Source organism: Hirundo rustica, chromosome 1 (genome assembly GCF_015227805.2).
Source record: "Hirundo rustica isolate bHirRus1 chromosome 1, bHirRus1.pri.v3, whole genome shotgun sequence".
In the NCBI taxonomy this organism is placed as follows: Eukaryota; Metazoa; Chordata; class Aves; order Passeriformes; family Hirundinidae; genus Hirundo; species Hirundo rustica.
The window spans coordinates 136508392-136528898 of NC_053450.1; the positions used below are offsets into that span (position 1 = coordinate 136508392).

At 36.7% G+C, this 20507-nt stretch overlaps 1 protein-coding gene across 14 annotated transcripts in view; it reads left to right on the forward strand.

The window, feature by feature from the left end:
• The window catches only part of CACNB2 (calcium voltage-gated channel auxiliary subunit beta 2), a 244369-nt gene that overhangs the window by 209260 nt on the left and 14602 nt on the right, over nt 1-20507 (forward strand). For 10 of the 14 annotated variants that reach the window (XM_040059422.2, XM_040059530.2, XM_040059427.2 and 7 more), the window contains 4 exons: nt 3410-3543; nt 7017-7097; nt 7364-7422; nt 10375-10484. In XM_040059422.2, coding sequence (XP_039915356.1) covers nt 3410-3543; nt 7017-7097; nt 7364-7422; nt 10375-10484 — 384 coding nt within the window. Of the gene's footprint in view, nt 1-3409; nt 3544-3688; nt 3709-7016; nt 7098-7363; nt 7423-10374; nt 10485-20507 lie in introns of all 14 variants that reach the window. The other 4 variants (XM_040059447.2, XM_040059455.2, XM_040059510.2 and 1 more) reach the window with 1 other exon arrangement.

Consider the following 20507-nt stretch of genomic DNA (forward strand, 5'->3'; position numbering starts at 1 on the left):
AAGGCATTTTAAAACATCAGGAACATTTAGTTTCACAATTCTGATCATGAGGATGTGTTTCACGTAATTCTAGGATACTGAATACTTTTTGCCTTTGTCAAATTTTTCAAAAATACTGTTTTTTACTTAGAGCATCAACATACAGATTTAACTTTAGTTAGGTTGGATTCAAGTGATATGAAGCAAATATATGGCAAGTCGGTGGAGGATGCTGGCATTAGCTCCATAAAAAAAAAGCACAGCAGAAGATCACAAAAAAAAAAAAATTCTAGGGAATTCAGCTGCTGTGTTACTGGATGTTTTATCTTCTCACATACACTGTAAATACCTGAAAACAGAAAATATTAATGAGTGCTGCTAGTGCCTTGTATACTAGGGCAAAGATGTGGATCTTCCAATCATATTGATTTATATGGAGTCTGCTTTACAGAACAGGCATCTTAAAACGAGCCTGAATATTTTAAAGTATTTACTTGGTCATTTCAAAGGGAGACAAAGCAATTAAATCATGTTTTGGTAGTGGCTTCATTTGGTTCAATTAATTGAAAAATATATCTGTCTTGGGGAACGATGGATTTGTTAGCAACAGCCAACGTTATTACAATTGCAGTTTGTTTACAAAAATCCACCTCAGTTTAACTTCTTTTTTATTTTGAAAATATTGTATTAGTTTACTAATATATATGTCCATAACAAGTGTGTAGAACACACCTTAATCTTTTATTTTCTGATGGCTTTAAACTGACGTGTTTACTGTTAAGGCCAGCTTTTTCAACAACTGTGTTTTTGTAGTAAAATTGTCCATGGACCTATGTTGCAATTTCACAGTTAGAGCATCTGAAATGCTGTAATATTATTTGCTATCAAAAAACCACTTGAAGATCAGTACATACCTTTCCAGAATGTTGCACAGAATTTAGAGTTAGGAGCACAGATATCGCCTAGATTACCAGCTGACTGATTCCTACCCATCCTCTAATTTTCATTGCATTGAGTCATTTCTTCAGACACTGTCTTTCAGGAAACATGGTTTTCTGGAAAAAGAAGGAAATCTGTTAAAGTTTATTCAGTTACAGTGGAGATTTGGAAAATATATATGGATAGTGCACATTAACTTATTCTGTGATGAAAAGATTTTGAGTCTACAATAATTTTTTGCTTAAGACATCCTAAGAAAGGGGAAAGAGGCATAGTTTGTGACTAAAACAAGAATTCAAGTGACTGCAAAGCACAATTCAATAATTATTCCCACATCTCTCTTTGAAAGTATAATCAATTACAAATGCATCATTCAGTAAGTTTTGAAGAATACTAACTGAACAAGTTAATTTTTTTTGTTTTTTTTTAATTTGAGTCAGGGATGTTTTTTTTCTATATAAATAGTGCCACAGAAAAACCAAAATAAAAAAAAAATCACAAACGAGATGAAGAACCGGTGAAAAACAAATGAAAGAGAAGCTCATATCCATTTAAATAATCAATATTGATATAGCAAACAATCTATACAGTACTGTTGGGCCAAGCTGGGAAAGAATAATGCTGAAAATGGCTGAAAAAACCCCAATGAACTAAAGATAGTTAACAGTAAAAGAACTGTCACATGAACTGTTCCATAGTGTGAAGACTGAGGATGAAAAAAGGAGATATTGGTAACTAGCTGAACAAATTCTGCATTTCTTTCTTACAGGAAAAGCTTAAGGTAACTGATTTTTCTTTACTGACAATTTTGGTTGAACATAGAACCAAAGGAATTTTAATCTCTCCTATTGTGAGTGATTTTCAGCATCTGTGCTGGCCTGTATTCAAGAAAAGATAATATGTTCTTTTTATACTTTAGAAGGGGATGAAAGTACAGTGTTGCTAGAGGAAAATGTTACATGATGGCTGTTTTTAGGAGCAGGATTATAGAAACAGGATGTGGATCTACTCAATGGGTTTTTCCTGGGAAGGGCAGACTCAAAGGCACAGTAACTCAGGGAATGTCAGGCATCAAGACATTATATCTGTGGATAATTCAAATGGGAAAATGTACTTTATGCAAACAAAAGAGATCAGTGCCCCAAGTGGCTCTTACATCAGTAGCTGCACGTAGGCTTGACAGAAATATTTATTTGTTACATAATTTAATAGCACATGTCACTGTATTAGTTGATGTCCCACTCATGAAGCAGATGAAATCAGGTCACTAAGATGGTTTCATAATAGTTTGCAATGATTAATTAAGGGTTTTGATAAAGTCAATACAATTTTGCTTACAGATCTATTTAGGGTTAGACTCAGTTCGACATAATGACATGGAAAGATAAGCCTGTGTTCCCAGAGGGAGTGGAGAGGTGGGTAAGATCTTCACACAGGAGGGTGATGTTTGTGGTTCACTTTTGTGCATCTACTTGTTTTCAGAAGACAAGTTTAAATCACTACTTAAGATCAGGATTGATTGTTGTAAACAAGAAAAGTTTTGTTTTGTTTGGTTTGGTTTTAGATGTGATTGGCAGGTGTCTGTTCTACTCAGCATTCAGGATAATATGGCTTTGCATTTTGAAAGTGTATTTATTACTGAGTCTGTGAGGAATCCTGTTGAAACTGTTATTACTTGCTAAAAAGGGTAACTAATTTGTGGTTATGGTATGAGCATTTTCTGTTACATATTCTTTTGAGGTAGAGATTGAACAGCAATGGTATTCTCTTCCATTTTACCCTGCCTTTGTCCTCACTCTACATAGGATCCATGTCTCTGAGCCAAGCTGGGATAGATTTCCTTTCTTCTGCTATCCATTCTTTTTAGTTTTCACTATTAGTAGATCTGTGTTTAATTATTCCTAATAAATATATCTTATGAGTACTATGCATTTTTATTTAAAGAGATTAAAAATGCCAGTTGTAGTCCATCCTGAGATTAACTTAGATAACATTGTGCCAATATCTGGCTGATTTTGTCATCAAAAGTGAATCTTCTTCCACTCCTTCATTTCCTACAGACACAGTAGAGACGTTTCAAATTTCAGTTGATATCCATTTTCAATTAGTATTCATTGCTATAAAATAATCCAAATATTGTTGACCAAGTTCTGTTGCTTGTATTGGTGGAAATTTGATATATTCCAGTGAATACTTTGGATTTACACTGGTGTAACAAGAACAAACTTGGCCATTGTTCTATTTTGTAAATGTTACAGTAGCTGTTACAGATTGCCTTCTGTCTTCTAATCCTAATGTTCAGCACCTTTGAATTTTTCCTTTTGTTTATTGTTGTTTTTTCTCATGGTTGACATTTATTTATTTATCTATTTATCTATTTATTTATTTATTTCTCTTGACAGTTTTATTTCTCTTTACCTGTAATTTCCTTTTTAACCTATCTTTACTTTCCCTGTCATCTGATAATTCTGAATTGTTTGTCTGTATATAGCTGTAGACATAGATGCCACTGGCTTAGATGCAGAAGAAAATGATATTCCAGCAAACCATCGCTCCCCCAAACCCAGTGCAAACAGTGTAACATCACCCCACTCCAAAGAGAAAAGAATGCCCTTCTTTAAGAAGGTAACACCGACTTCCAAGCTCCCATCTGTCCACCTGCTCACCTGCACTGCGTCGCATTTCTAGTCCTGTTAACTGTCTGTGTCCTTTGACAAGCCAATAACATGCATGCTTTGTTGTTCTTTGTTTCTTTTCCATGCTGCTGTAGCTAAGCAGAAGCAGAAATCGGTAAGTTTATATTGACATCACGTGTGTTTATCCTGCCGCTGGCATCATTAGCATTATGACTCCAGATTAACAGTGCAACCATTCTAGAATTAAGGATGAAGAGATGTGTTGAGCTGATAGTGGATTCATTACAGGAAAACAGGCAAAAATTCAGTGTGTCTGTGAAACTCTGCTACGTACTTATCCTTTTTGATGGAATAATAGGACACACTTAGAAGGCCTTCTAAATGCTTGAGAAAATTATTTCTAGCATTGTAATGCACCTCTCTAGTGCATGTTTATTCTTACTATATCTATCTCAGGGTTTTTTTTGTTTGTTTTTTTTTCTTTATTACTCAGTCTGTTGAAATCATTATTGGATTCTATCAGATACACAGTTTGGACTTAGGAAGCAAATTGTCAAATTCGCTGTATTTTTAATTTAGTCTGTACTTAAGCTTCTAATTCACTAGGTGCAAAGTCTGCAAGTGCACAAGACCGATGGAAAACCTCAGACCTGTTTTGACAGTTTACTTCAAGTTTTTTTCTGTTGTCATGTATAAATTATCAGCCAAATGTTCTTGCCATCCATCAGTGAGACTTTTTTAGTATCTCAGCTATTGGAAATGGTACTGGTGGTTCCCAGCAGAGCCGATGTCTCTCCATAGATAACCCAGATAACTACAGAATTATGCAATTGGCATCCTGCTGCAAAAAAAAGCTGCAATATGTTTCTAGGACCTTTGCTGGAATAAGTTAGCAAGACATTAGGTAGCAGCCAAACCGTGTAGTGAAATACCATATTTTGACTTTTTTGTTTTAAAATCTTTAGTCTTCATAGCTCTCATTCATTTGGTTTTAACCACTCACTTAAATCTACAGTTAATAACAGACTTTTATAGTGCTTAAACAGTGCCAAGTGACATTGTTGTCCCTGCTGTGGATACTCTCATGTTTAATAAATAGATCTTTGTTTCTGTCTCTCTTTTCTTGAACTCTTTTACATAGTATTGAATCCTTCTCATTTCCAAAGTCACTACTATTTGCTTCACTTTGGTCTGTTAAGCCTGGTGTGGAAATCAACAGTGGGTTCTTACTTCTGCGTAATTTCTTACTTAATCACACTTTTAATTGGATAAAAAATTATAAGGAAGAATAATACATGTTGGCATGTATTGGATGCTGTCTGCATAAGCATCTTTCAAAGATGCAGCTTCTAGGAGAACCACCTTAGACCTGGATGAGGGTTAGTCTCACGTCTTTCTTTCACTCTGTGGTGCCTCTTTTCTTCCATATCAGAACCATTACTAGTGTTAGTGGGGTTTGTAATAGTGACATTCACAGTACGTACTGGATGGCCATCCCAAAGTAATCTACATAATCAAAGCACTGAGTAAAAGCCATATGGTCAAATCTGCCAGTTTTTATTCTGAGTTCATATTTGAACTGAATCTGCAATGAAAGCTGTATTGTCCAGTGCCAGTCTCTTAGAAAATATTAGATTCTCTACTGCTAAATTGAGAACTTTTGATACTTCCATTAGGTAACTTCTACTCAATTTTCTACTGACAGCTTCATTATTTCAAACTGTAAAGATTAGAGAAAAAATGCCCATTGCAACAGAACAGATTTAAAAAATACCCCATATTCCATCAAATAAGGTAATTTCTGTGCTTGCCCTGATGTGTCAAATAGCTAGTTAACTTCTAGCATGAATGCCTTCATTTAAGTCAGCCACATTAAACAAATATCTGTTGCATCAGGGCACTCATGCTAAAAGCACTTGCAAAACTGTAATGAATTTCTCTTTGAATCTGTCTCAAATACGCTTATCAGATTATTAAAAATGCTAGCAAGAACAGTGGAGGACTGCTTTTGGATACAGGCCCAGCCTAATTGCAGGGGCTTGCTTTGAAACATGTTGAGTCAGATTCTGTACAGAGAAAAATAAATTCATTTCACATGCTTATGATGCCTTGGGCACTGGTATTCATTATCATGTTATTAATTATCTTGTGAAACTACAGGTAACAAAAAATAAATTACATTGAGGGACATTCCCAAAAATGTTTTCTGTGTTTTAGACTGCTTTAGATTGCTGCTTGTGTAGCATTGTGTGCTGTCACTGTATAAATGTCTGTCTTTGTGGGTTTGTGTTTTGGAATGTATATACTTATTTTAATGTTATTGCGAAATACCTTGGGATACATTGAGTTCTGGAACAATGAACAATGACTGTATTCTGTGATCTTGACTGATGTATTTGTACTATGTAAGCATTTGAAAAAATAGATCTGGCATTTCTTTTTCTGTAATACCCACACATTTCTGGGTTTGGATTTCAATCTTTTTTTTTCCAAAGACAAAGATAAACCAAAACCTTCCTTATGAACAAAAAACTCTTTCTGATAAGACCCTATTCATGGTGATATATATTGAACAGCCACTTACTAAAGGAGAAAAAAATAGCAAACTCAGCAGTTTAATTTTTTTGTATTGTATTGTGAAAACAATATAAAATTTCTGCAGTCCTTAAAAGGAGGCAATCTTTTTATCTTTGTAAGTTAGAATACCTTTTTAGAAATTGTGCATGATACATCAGTTAGTATTTTGATAAATATGATACTACCAGAATCCATTCTTGGGTGGTGACAAGAACTCCCCAAAGCGGAAGAAATGCTATCCCAAGCTCTGCTTATGATAATTTTCTAGAAATACTAACTTGATCAGTCATTATTTTGATTTAATTTGCAATTGAATTGTGGGTGCAAATGTGGACGTCAGACTGAGTGCTGCCATGGGAATTTGCAGTGATGTCACAATGTTTTTTTAAGCAGTGGGCAGATCTGAACACTAAAGAAAAAGACGCATTATGCTTTTCTCATCCCCTTTTGTTCTATTTTTCTCTTTTATAATTTCATATATAAAATTTGTATTGAAAACAGATGTCACAGCTGTAGAATTAACCATTTCAATCCATTAGTTGTTGGAAATAACCTTTTCAATTTACCAGTTAGGAATTATGCAGTGGGAAATGTGCATGACCCAGAATAAGGGTTTTTAACTATCCAAAGGAAATATGAAAACAGTAGGAAACCCTAAAGTCAAAGAAAAAGGTTTTTAAAAAAAACCCTTCAAAAAAGAAAAGGTTTTTCAAAAGAAATCCCTCAACCTCTTATGTCCTTATCTTGTGCTACCAGTTTCTGGGAAAAGTTAATGAATATGAGATTCCTGTGACATTACTGGAAATTCAGAATTCCTAATAATGTAAAGGGTGTATAACACTTTCTCTAGGTGCTGTGATGCTGAAAACTTTTTCTGTTTTGCAGACAGAGCACATCCCTCCCTATGATGTAGTGCCTTCTATGCGACCAGTAGTTTTAGTGGGGCCTTCTCTGAAGGGATATGAGGTAATTGATTGTTGTAAATGGTTTCATTTTTGACAAATTATTGTCCTTCATTTGTATTTGATATTTTATAACATAGGCAAACATCAGATAGCTACTCAATAGCTGCTTATTTGTATTTCACTTCATGTCAGAATTAAGAATTCTGTGTTCCGATCCTGTTGTTCGGATACAAGATTTATTGTCAGCTTTATTATATAATATTATTAGCATTAAATATTATGAATTTCCTATGCGATTAATAATTTGTTGGGTTTTTTTCCTTCTAGGTAACAGATATGATGCAAAAAGCATTATTTGATTTTTTAAAACATAGATTCGAAGGGCGGTAAGTACTTTGCAATGCAAATATACTTCAGGTTCCATTTGGGTACTACCAGGTTTTTAAGAAATAATAAATTTGGACAAAATTAGGGATGACAGTTAATTCCTTGATCAGTGGACTTACAGTGTGGATTGGAAGTTTCCTTGACAGAGTGTGCAGAGGCTGTGTTGCAGTGGGAAGTGTTCTGGGATATATATTTGCTGAGAGTGGAAAAAAGGATGTGTTCTTCTTGATGACAATGACATTCACACTCCAAATTGCTAGATATTTATCTACAGATTAAAAAGTTATTTTAAGCATTTTTCAAGTGATATCTCATCAGTGCTTCCCAGGTTTTGAGCAAACTGACAAGAGCCGTGGTTCCTCCTCAGCTCTCCTTCCTTACTTGGCATCCAGCTTGGAAAGTGATATGGGATTCAGACTATCTGGTGTATGGGATTGTCAAACTTTTGATCCTTCAAGATAGGTTCTTAGTTTGGCAGTGGCTCTGGGCTCTATAGTGGGAAGTTTCAAGAGGACTGGGATGAAGGGATGGGGAGGTCCCTCACCTTGGTGAAATATGATCACCCTTGGCAGCTGACGGGCTGCACTCACTGGGTTCTGATCCAAGTGGTTGCCGCACACTAGGCATTGTAGCATGATGGGATTTGTATTTGAGCCTTCAGGCATTACTGTGGTACAGATGTCAAATAAGTCTGTCTCTAAAAGCAGTGCTGTGGTCTATAACGCCAACATCACAGATCCATGGAGCAGAGACATCAGATGCATTCTCCAGACGTGATTGTATTGGTATTGGATCAAGCTCCAGATTAATAGGTCCTGATGGGAGAAAAAATTGTGAAAACAGGAAGATCTTATAATAATATCTGTAACTTCAAGGAATGTTCTATTTAGTTTGGAAGTGGACAGATCCATAACACTATTCTGTGTGTCCTGCTGCTGTCAAAATTTTGAAAAGGAAGCTTGAAGTTTTTTGTCAACAGCTTCAGTTCTTTAAAATACCAGGCATTGTGGTTTAAATTGGTGGATTTTCTCAGTCAGAATAATGATGTCAATACCTAACCACTTTAGTAGTGTCTCTTATATTAGTCAGGATTGTCAAACCCTACATAACACACCTTCAGAATTGGAAGTTAACCAAACATTTGTTGCAAGTGGAAGAATATTATTGCATCTTTATGTCTTTAAGTATTTTAGAGCATGTCAGATTTTCAGTTGTAGATCCAGTTGTGGCAGGGCGAATCCACAAATACTCCAAATAAAATTTATGTCTGTAGCAGCAGACTTGAAGCATCACAAACTTCAGCGGCAATTGGAATCACTATTTAAGGTCCTGAACAAATTTTCACCAGAGATTCTCAGATTCATGCTGCTGCTTTGAGCTGCCACACTGCTGTCCCTGCTCTCGTTGCAATTGTTTCACAATGTAAACATATACACCCTTTGTTCTGAGAGCAGACTCAGTCTTCCTGAAGTGACATTTCTCAAAGACATGAAAATGTCCTCGGAAAGATGGTAAAAAGTCTTAAAATGAAAAATAGCATTTTTTCACAGATAGACTGATAAATCTAGCATTGTTCAATATACCATAATTTCATTTAAAAAGGCAAAAATTTTCTATTGCCTGTAGGAAGAAAGACTGGCAGGAAAAAATCCAAACCAACACAAAACCCCCAAAAAGCTGTGGAAGTTTGTAGTGTCCTTTCAGTAGCAAATAAAGAAAACTAATAAGTATCCCAATATACGTGTTTGATTTAATTTTAAGACATACGGCACTATCTGTGAGGAGCTGTGCCAGAAATCACAATCTTTGGTTGTGATTTTAGCTTAAGTTAAATCATGCCTAGATTTCCAAAATTATATTACTAATCAGTATTGTGCCCATAATTCCGTTTTTTCATATTAACTTCTGGCTCTATTACATTTTTTAGATAAGTGCATACACATGTTCAGTTCATTGGGAAATGGCCTACTGGATTACATTTCAGATGAACAAGCAGCATCTGATTCTGCTTGATAGAGAGGAGCCTTCCCACTTCTTAGCAAAACCATTTCCTCTTTTAAATTGCAAGTAAAATCCTACAGAGAAGAACAAGGGAATATCGTCAGTTTGATTTAGCTCTCAGCACTGGAAAAATACAACCTCTAAACCTTATTAGACTAGAGAGTTTGAAAAGGAACTTAAGGGTGCATTTGACCCTGTAAAGCAAAACAAACCAGAGTAACTGTTTTCCTAGGAAGATGAATATGCAGAAGGTTAGGTAGCAGGTCAGTGCAAACAATTGAAAGTTACCACTTCTTCCTTGGCTCATCTTTTCGCAAAAGCACAAAACTGAGCCTGCCAGATAGTCAACCTAGACTTTTCAAGTATGTGCTTCTCCAAGTTACAGTTCCTATTTTTAGGTGGCTAGTATATTGCTAGCATGAATCTTCCTGGAAAATTATAGGTAGCTCTTGCACTCTATTAGAAAAACACATGCTAGTAAACTGAACAATAAAAAAAGCCAAAAAAAGCCAAAAAAACAATAAAAAAAGCCAAAAGACACATCCCTATGTCTCTGATAGGTATGTCTAAAGTAAGCCAGGTTGTCATTCAGTACCATTCAAGATGTCAGGGAGAGGAGAAACCAGCCTGTTCAGACTGGGGGTACTGGTGAAATGTCAGACCTTCACCAGACCTGGAGACACCAGGGAAGTCCCATCCTCTACAATCCCTGACCTCCTCCTGCCTCCCTTCCCCCAGGCACGTGTAGGAGGATGACTTATCAGTGGTTATTGTAGCACTATTAAGTTAGAAAAAGTTTTTTCTCTGTTCAGATTGGGTAAAGCATACTGTGCTGCTGAGAACTTATTTTCCTGTAGTCTTAACAATCTTCTAGTGTTAAACGAGAATTCTCCCCGCATCTCTGAAAGACAAATAACATTCAGTGCTATTTTGCTGTATTTGTTTTGCAGTATATCAATTACACGAGTCACAGCAGACATCTCGCTTGCCAAACGCTCAGTATTAAACAATCCCAGTAAGCATGCGATAATAGAGCGATCTAACACGAGATCAAGCCTAGGTAAGTACCTGTAATGATGCTATCTACAAATTGCATGTGAAGTATGCTACTCTAATTTCATATATGTAAGCTAAAAATAGCCTTCTCTCTGCTGTGAGAAAAACACAGTTCCCATAATTCAGAAATCCTGGCACTAGAAATCATTTTAAAATCACTATTAGGTAAGCTTCCTATAGTACTGGTTTTGGTTTATTCTGCTTATGCTCAGTTTTCATGTTTTGCTGTTTGCCTCATTGGGGAGTGACAGCCATCCATATAAAATCTGAAGACATGTTCTTCTGGTTAAATAGAAGTAACAGTCTTCAAATACTTGCAACTATATAGATATTATTGATGTTTTGCATTATTTTTTATAAGATTACTAGTAGTGATAGCTACTGACCTGAATCCTGAGAAAAATTACTGAAGTACACGTTTTATGAATTTTGTATCAGTTTAAACTAATCATAAGGTTGGTACAAAAAAAGAAAGTATGCAAAGAGGGAGATTTTTTCAAAAAATATAGCTACATTCATAGCCTAAATATCTGTCATCTTACATAAGTCTTTTTGTACTGAAACTTGTCCAGTTGTATCAATAATTAAACATTTATTACCCAGAGAGAAAAATAAGCTTAGATGAGAAGTTGTAATGAAATGTAACCATTTCCAGTACAGTTGGCTGCACTGGAGCTTCCCATCACAAGGTGTCCTTAGAGTTAGGAGGAAAAGGTGATCGTTTTGGAGACTTAATTCCTGACTGCCTTTTCCTTCTCATTAGAGTGAGATGTGTTGTATCTAGGACTCTGCTGCTGTCACTGGTGCATTCCCCGTGTAGAGACACCAGGAGATTGCCAAGAAGTCTAGGGGAAGGTTCCCTGTCCATGGCAGGGGGCTGGAGCCAGACAGTCTTTAAGGTCCCTTCCAAAACAAACCATTCTATGATTCTAAGATGAGTCCTGCCAGGAGTCCACATACTCATGTAGGGCTTGACTGAGATACAGGACTAAAGTCCCATAAGAAATCCTGTGCAAGAGTCCCATCAAATACCACAAAAGGGGGAACTTGCTACATCCCAGGTGAATACTCCAGTCATGTTTCTGCCTTTATAGAGCTGCAGGTTCCCCTTAGCAGCCTTTGAGAGAGATTGGTTTCCCCTAAACACAACATTGCATCTTGAAAAATTGTAAATTTTGTGGAAGAAGAAAGAAGTTTCATTCATCCTATTTAATAAGTTCTTATCAGTTTTGCAACAAAAAAAAATCCAACAACACCTGAACTGTGCCTGAATATTTGATGTTTGCCTAATGTAGTAGTTCTTTTTAGAATAAGCTTCTCCACCTTAAAATTTTTGACTTCCCTTTCTTGAAAATTAGTTTCATAAAACCTTTGCTTTCAGCTATACGGAGGCTGTGAAGTTTTGCTTGAAAGTAGTTTGTAGCTTCCAAGTGTGTCTTATTTTAGGTATTTTCAAATATAAAAATGCAGTGTACTGTAACAACATAATTAATATCTTTATACACAAGAATATTCTTCTATGTCAATTTCAGTCTTGTCATCAAAGGCCATTTAATAATCTAATGAAAAGATAAAGTGTCACTTATTTTGAGTAGGACTGAAAATTGGTAATAAGTATGGAGGTGAACTCATCATGGAACAAACAGAATCATGATGATTAAGTTTCCAGCCTCATAAGCAAAGCTTGTGCAATTTTGCAATATTGTACAAATATATGCAGCAATAAAAGCATATCATTCATTTCTCATGCTAAAATATTCTCATATATGTGAAACATCTATCACAAAATTCTATACAGGAAAAAAAAAAAAAATAAAAATTAAATGCTGCCCAGTCTAGTACACCTTTATTTCATGTAGAACTCTTGATGTTGATGCTCTTGAGAGCATCAACATATTTTCTTTGTATCAAGGTACTCTTTTAGATGGAGGTATTTAAAATGGGAATTCTGACAGAACCTCAGTTTGAGACAGCCAAACTGTCAGTAACAGTGGTTATGTATATATGCAAATATGTGGCTAGAGAGGTAGATGTGTCTCTCTCTAATAGGCCTGCTATTAACTATGATTTCCTGCTACATATCAGGTTTTCAGTTGTGTATAATTGTTCTAAAAATTAACTGATTTATAAAATAGCTTCGAAGGTCTTTGACCAGAGCAACTGGGTCACTCTCACATCAAGTTATGCCAAAAATTAATTTTATGTATGCTAAAATATTCTCAAACCCTTTTCTCTCAGAAGCTGTACTACTTCCATTGTTCTAGTAATCTAGCAGGGTTTTGAAATTTGGTAGTTGACTGAAAAAAAATACAGTTACATGTTTCTGGGCAATTTTATGAAAATAATGAGAAAACTTGACCAAATTATTAGAAGCTGCTATTAACACATGCCAAGCCTTGCATCTGAATTGTTTGAACACTCAGCTTTCCTTGGCAAGGTCCAGCAGTGATGCTGAGCAGAACCTGCTCCCAGCAGACTGAATCAGGGCAGCCAAGCAGAACTGAGATGAAAAGATGCTCATCTTTAAATTTGCAATCCCTCCTTTGCTGTGCAGCATGGAGAATGGAATAAAAAGCTCTTTACTTGAAAGATGTTCACCCAGAAGAGCAGGTGGCTGGATGGACTAAGGCAGGAAGGCAAGTAGTGAAAATCCATTATGGAAAAGGTTGGACTTATGGAGAAGGAGTTGGGATAGTCAAACCCACTGATAAAGCACTTTCAGGTCAGTGCTCTAGGCATGGGATAAACCATGGGAGGACAGAAATCAGACAGGAAGTCAGGGAGGAAAGTGATGTAGCAGCAGTGTTGGAAGGAAAACAGAAAAAATAAAATAAGCTGGAGCCAGAGAAGGTAACTGCTTTTGTAAGACGGTGGGAAAACCTTGCAGAAGGCAAAAGAAAATAGTACAAGGTATATTACAGCCTGTTCCCTTGCCTACCTGCAATGTACTTCAAGACAGAAATAAGAGTCAGAATCAGAAAACATCATTATAGTCTGCTGGTAGGTGACAACATACTGCTGCTGTGACTATTTAGTTGGCTGAAGTAGAAGAGGTGAGTGGCAATGCTGCACTATATTGTGGGGTTGGGTTTTTTTTCAGTTTGTGTGATGTGATGAAATTGCTATAAGTCATCAAAATATCCTATTAAAAGAAAATTATTAGTTTTATAAATTCAAGTAGTGCAAAATAAAGGTTAAGAAGTGATAATAAGTAGGCTAACTTTAGATAGATAGACTGAGATCGAGTCTTTGGTCAAATATTTACTTTTCCACTGGTCCTCTGCCTTAATATTGAAAGATGTATAAAATAGTGTGGGTAATGCAATTGCCCCAATGCAATAGTGGCTTTTGCTGCTTCCGATACAGAACTGCTATATAGTACTGGTTAGTTGTTTACAGACTTTATGAAGATGCCTATTTTTTCCCAGTGATCTTTGTATGCTTCAAGCATCTTTCGTAGAAATACTCAGTACTGTAGCTGAAACAGAAGTTCAAGCTTTGGACCTGACAAATAATAGTGTATAACATCAAAATCAGCACGTTGCATGGTAATGCACTGACTTGGAGAAGGGGAATGGAAAGCAGGCAGTCCTTTATGGACTACTGGAGCTCATGTTGGGTACCTTGTAAAATATCAGCCTTTTGGATGCTCATTCCCCAGAAGTTCTCCTATTTTAGGCTCTACTCTTTGCAGACATTTAACTGGGGAGGTATTCTTTTTATTCCCAGCCTAGCTCAAATAATTTTTTCCTTCTCTCAGATCAGTACTGATACTCTGTATTGACAGTACAGAACAGCATCAGGAATATCCCAAGTCTCAGTACTGACTTCTAAAAGAAGCTTCAAGGTTATGTTCCATTTTGGAAGAAAGAATCATCAGGAATCAAGATTTTTCCTGTATTTTTATTCTTAATTTAATTTCTACTGCTAATTACTCTGTGGAATTAGAGACTACATTTCTGAAAATTAATCCTGCCGAATTATTCATACCTTGTGATTATTCTTTGTAGTTCGATTTTCTCTTTGGAATATACGAATAATTCCAGCTTCTCATCTAACTGGGATGTTTCAAAGGGAAAAATCTTTTTTTTTTGCATATGCCACCAAAGTAAGCTCCACAAAATAGCCCATAAATATTTTATGCATTCTGTTTCCAGAGAAAGATTAGAACCACGTGTTCTAAATGAGATGTGAAACACGTATTTGACAATGAAGAGAAAGTAAATTATTCAATGACTTCTTATCAGATGACAGTGCATGCAGTTGCATACTGAATGAGACAGCAGCCCTAAAGGAACAACTATATTATATGTTCCTGAATATGCTCTCTTATAATACAGATCACAAAAGATTTGGTTTAGGAGAGCTGTTTTGGTATTTCATATTTTATTAGCATTAGCTTTGCAGCTAACAGTATCCTCTACTAATAGAAGTTTTATAGATACGTCATTAAATCAGAACTCACATCACATCAGTTCTTTTCTAGTATGGGAAATGAATTGTTTCTCTACCTACATTTTCCCTTCTATCAAATAAAAATAATAGGGTCTTTTCTCCAAATCACTGGGAGGGGAAAGGGGGAGAGGGGAGGGAAGAAAGAAAAAAGAACCCAGAATTTAAGCAAACACTAAATTTGTGCTGTTTTTCTTTGGGTTTTTGCTTTTGGTTTTGGGGGGTTGTGGGTTGTTTTTTTTGTTTTGTTTTTGTTTTCCCAGACTATCTACAATTACTTAGTTCTAACCTAGGTATTTAAAACTGGTATTTATCACAACAAAAAATTGTTCTTGTTAAGGAAAAACTGTTTTGGTTTGTTTTGGTTCACTCTGAAAGGGTATTCTGGCTGCACAGCTGTGGGATGTGGGGAGATGAGTTGCTCTCTTCTCTCTCCTTTTTGAACAGTCATTGGAACGTGGACAGAGACCTATGTGGTTTATTCCTCGATCTGGTATAATTCAAAAATGCCTTTTTGGAAATATATGTATATATATTTGCTACATAATATATATAGTAAATATAGCTTTCCAGAACTTTTTTATCTAATCCAAACCCCTCCTTCCTTCCAGATTCAATGGAAAGCTATTTTTTTACTCACCAAACTTTGTGCAGTGGTAGCTCATGCAGCCAGGCCACTGATCTGCTCCTCACTTATGATCACGTTTGTGAGCAGCAGTTGTAACTGCAGCAAAGAAGGCTATTTCTTAGACTTCTGAAAATACTGCGTTGTTTTTTAAATATTATGTTCATAAGTGTTCCATCCATTACTTAAGGTAGTACAAAGGTAGTGTGCTTGACATATTAATACTAAATATTTTTCTCTGGGAAATAAATGTACCTCTTTTTGAGAACTCTGACCTTATCACCCAATACAGGTCTGAAATGTTGTACATAGCACAGAAAACAGTGAAGTGAGCACCATTCTTTGGAATGATTTAATAGACAAACCAGAATTAATTTCAAAGAGGCATACACGAAGAATGTGATAATCAGAAACAGGAATAGCCACGAGGAACTAGATTTACAGGATTATAAGGGAGTCTCTGCTTATAATGCTGCACACACCTATCGACTGACAGTTTGCTTTTGTAATGGAATCAGTTAAAAATAGACTTGGGATTTGACTCATTGGAAACCAATGCTGCCACTGAATATCTACTATAAAATTAATGTTCTCAGGAACTTTTTAAAAATAGTGTCTGTCTCATAAAGATTTAGGTGGATAGTACAGTCTTTTTCCTCTCTGTCCTGGCTGAGGCAGGACATCTCTCTAATTACCTCTTGTTTTGATGTAAAGAGAAATGTTTGCTTGTCAATATTGTAATATGTTTTAACACGTGAGATGTTGAAGGAAAGGGCAAATTTCTTTGAAAGCGTAGAAGAAATCTGTAATTTTGAACACATTTTTTCTCCAAGAAGGTAGAGTACGTAGTTAAATCTTATTCATCTGAAAATAGGCCCCAACTGGCTTAGTTAAATTTTTATATGGACACATGCCATTTGCAGAAACTGAACCGGCTTTGTGCTTTTGCTGCATTTCTTTGTCAAAAGAGCCCAGACCTTTTTCTGTGTATGTTACACTTGTTATAACCTTACCTCATGCTGTATGCTTTGTACAAAACCTGATTGTGTTGGCTTTTTCCATTCTTTGCTTCATTAATGCTCTCCCTTTCCAGATGTTTTAGGTATGTATACAAGCTTGCAAATTACTTTTCCTGCTGTTTTGTGTTCAGTGCTTTATTGTACCTGACAGAACCACTGTGTGTTTCTTGCATCTGGCTCACTGACAGACAAAAGCCGACCCTGTATTGTGTTGCTAAGTCTTCATTTTAGAAAACCATGCTGGTTTTCCTTATTTATTTTCAAGTAATTCTAAAAATAAAGTTGACATTGACAAGTAAACACTACAGATTAGGTAGTCCATTGTGTATTTCTGGGATGCGTGCACCTAATCTGCGTGTTCTAACACAGACGTGTGACCGTGGATGTAAAATGTGTCATTGTGTTTACGGTAACTTGATTACCATCACGTGCCTGGGACTCTGTTTATTTGCTTTCCATGTGCATATAACCTGTCAGGCATTATGTGCATCCAGATTGCATGTGCAATTGAGCACCTGCCTTTGGAAGGCTGTCTCTAAAAGGTGTATAGAGCTTCCATTCACATCATTAGGTTGATACCCCGAAGTTTTGCCTACTGAAAATGAAATATAAATGCACCAAGAAATAGAAGTGGATTAGCTGTGCAAATTTCAGCCTTGTGGTTTTTGTTGTTTTGGGTTTTTTTCCTTGAGATTTGTGTGAGAAGCCAATTGAATGTTTGAAACAATGGTAAAAATTTATTTGTTAAATATATATACACACACATATACACACATACTGTATATTATAAACATATGATATTACTGTGTGTTCTCCATGTCTGATACTTTAATGACAGTTGTGGTATAGGATAAATTTCAAGTAAAGGCTTCCTCAACTATGAATCAAAGATAAACTTAAAAGAGTGATATCTAGGCCTCATAAAAATAATTCATTTCTTATAGAGACCAAGGAACAGGAGTGCAAAATTTAGAGTTAACCAAGAGTATTTCCTTCCCATAGTCTCAGAGATCTAATATAGTTCAAAGAAAATAAAGGAGATGTTCAATGTGTTAAGTAAAATCCTGATTGTCCCTTTATAGTTTTATTTTCTAGACAGCTGTGACAAATGTCCATAACTCTCAAGTGTTAAATGTTAACCTGGTAAACCTGAACCTGCCTTGAACCAGAATCCAGTAAAATAGCAGCTAAGAGCTTTTGGGTTTTCACGGGGATGTAGTTATACTTCTTTTTGCACACAAATGGGGGAAAAGTAGTATGAATTTAGTGAACCTGTTATAATTTATCAGTCTCACATGTCCCAAAATACTCTTTTATCCTGCTGGGACAGCCTTGATTTTCTTAACGTCTAAGGTCAGAGTTTCCCTAATGAATTCTTTAGGTAGTTCTGTATCAGAAGTTTGTTTCTAACTTTCCAATAGTCTAACTTGCAAATAAGGTTAGGATACAGTATAAGCAAACCATTTTAATGAAATTTCCTGAGTGTTTTCAAAGGGTATATGGGGAAAAAAAAAAATCTTAATTTGTGTAAATTAAAGATAACTCTTAGCAATCTGTCCTTACATTTTCTCATGATACTGCATGGAAATATGTGTGATTGATAATTACATTGAAATAAAACATGCTTATAACAAAGCAGTGTAGCAATGTGTTAGAATAATTTCTAAGATAATGGATATATGTGCAATAGACAGGATACTTGGATAGGTGAATAAAATATTTTTAGCTAGTTTGTTAAAGAGTACAGTTTGCTTCCCTTAAAACTATTCACACTGTAGGTTGAATTGATCGAGATTTTTTTCTTTCTCCTAAGCTGGTGGGACTGATTAAAGTTGGCGTCTTTGTCCCCATTTTATCCAAGACTAAAAGTTTGAGTTGTTTAGCCAGAATGCCAAGAAGTCTGAGTCCATTTCTGTTCTTTGCTAAGAGAGGCATGGACTCATCATTCCCATCACCATGACAGGGCTATGGTCACCTTTAGGATGGCTGTTGGTTGGTCCTGCTGAGTCTTATGCACTTTGCATAATAATTAAATTTTCCCTGGAGAAGGAACTGGGATCCATGTGTTTTGCCTCCCACTCTGAGCATCAGGCTGCAGAGTCAGTATCTCTCCCACTCAGTGAATACGCAAATGTTTTGTGAGTGGCACACCATCAGCAGGAGGGGTTGGATAGCCAGGGATGGAGTAGCTCCACGTCCTATCTGTGAGAAAGGCTGAACATTTTTATTTATGTTTGTTCTGAGAAAAGCAACAGACCACGGGAACACTTCCTTGGTGCCTATGTATGGACTAGATCTGTAAAAACCTGTAGCACTGCACTGAGTAATGAGGCATGGTGCAGAAATACCCAAGTTATTGCCAGTCTGACATGATGATATCCATTCTGAACTATGCAGAGACACTTGATCCCCTGGGCAAAATAAATGTTAGACTGCTTCTTTGCTCAATTTTCCTGTTGCAATTACTCCTTAACAGAGTGCAGGGGAGCTTGGTGATAGGAGAAGTGCTGTGCTGCTGCATGGCATCTTCTGGAGCTGTTGTGCTTCTTCCTGGCACAGTCATTTCAGTGCACCCTTGTGCAGTGCTCAGCCACTTGTGTTACTGCTGCAATCTGCTGCTTTCAATCTTTTCCATTCATAGGCCATTAAAATTTACTTCCAGTTTAAACTTGGCATGAGAAGCATCATTCCATGAATGCTATTGTTTTGCTAGCCCAGAGAAATGAGGCAGGAAGTAGACATTTTTATGTGCCATTTAGTATTTTTAAATGACACTATCTGTTTTATATTTTCACATAATTACAGTGCTACATTTCAGGAGATGTTAGTCCATTATAAATAGATCTTGGTTATGTTGAGGTTTCCAAACATGAGATTGTTTCTGTCAATACCACTTGGATGTGTGTGTGCATTAAAAGTCATCTGAGTTCTGCCTAAACTGAGCCTCAGCAGGCAGCAGGAGGAAAACCCTGCACTCCTGCAGCACCTCGCCCCACAGCTGCCCTTCAGCAGAGCCCAGACAGGAGCTCCAGGCAGAGAGCAGGCATGCTTCTCTCCTTTCTGCCTTATCCCTTGCAGAAGCCCCATCTGTTAGGCATGAGTAACACATGCAGCCACTTTTCCTGGAAAATATTGTCATCCTCCCACTTCCACCCTCCCCTTTTTACGTAACAAGCTAGTGGCTAAGGTATTTCATGGAGACCAGGGAAATCTAAGTTTATCCACAAAACTACATTTAGGTTAGACATTTGATCAAAACACCTGTAGTTCAGGCATCTTTTGACCAGTTGCCTGAGAACTAAGCTAAAGCATTTATTCCCTCTTGCTTATGTTTTCCAAGATTTTTTCCTTCTTAGCTGGATGTGCTGGAGCAGAGGCATGAAGCATTCTGCTCCCCAGCACTGGGGCACCCTAGGGTGTGAGGTGGGTCATGTAATCCTGCCTGGAGACCCTGGGACTGAACCTCCCTGCCTGGGAAGGAATGGAGACTCCCCAGCCAAGCCCCTGTTCGCTCCCTGCCTGCCCACAGCAGCATTGCTGCTTGAGGGGAGGAAAGAGGAAGATGAGAAGGAAGAGACCAAACACTTACATACGTGTGGGGTTTGTTAGTTTGCTCTGCTGTGCTCAAACCTCTTGTGGCTTATGGGATCACCTCGGTAGCAGGCTCTTTGCTTTGTTTCCAATGAGCACAGATCCCTGGTACAGTCAGGGGTAGCCTTCTGTGGCTTGCATTCTTCTTACAGCAGTACCCCATGGAGACACTGGTGATTTTTCACTCAATATTTAAGCGTGCGTGTACACACACATGCTCACAAATGAAAATTTAAAATTTTACTTCTGTCAGTCAAGCTTATGATTTTGTTCTCCGTAGAGACTTGTGTGGGCACAGCTCAATAATTATAATTTCCATTTATTTATTTATTTACTTTTT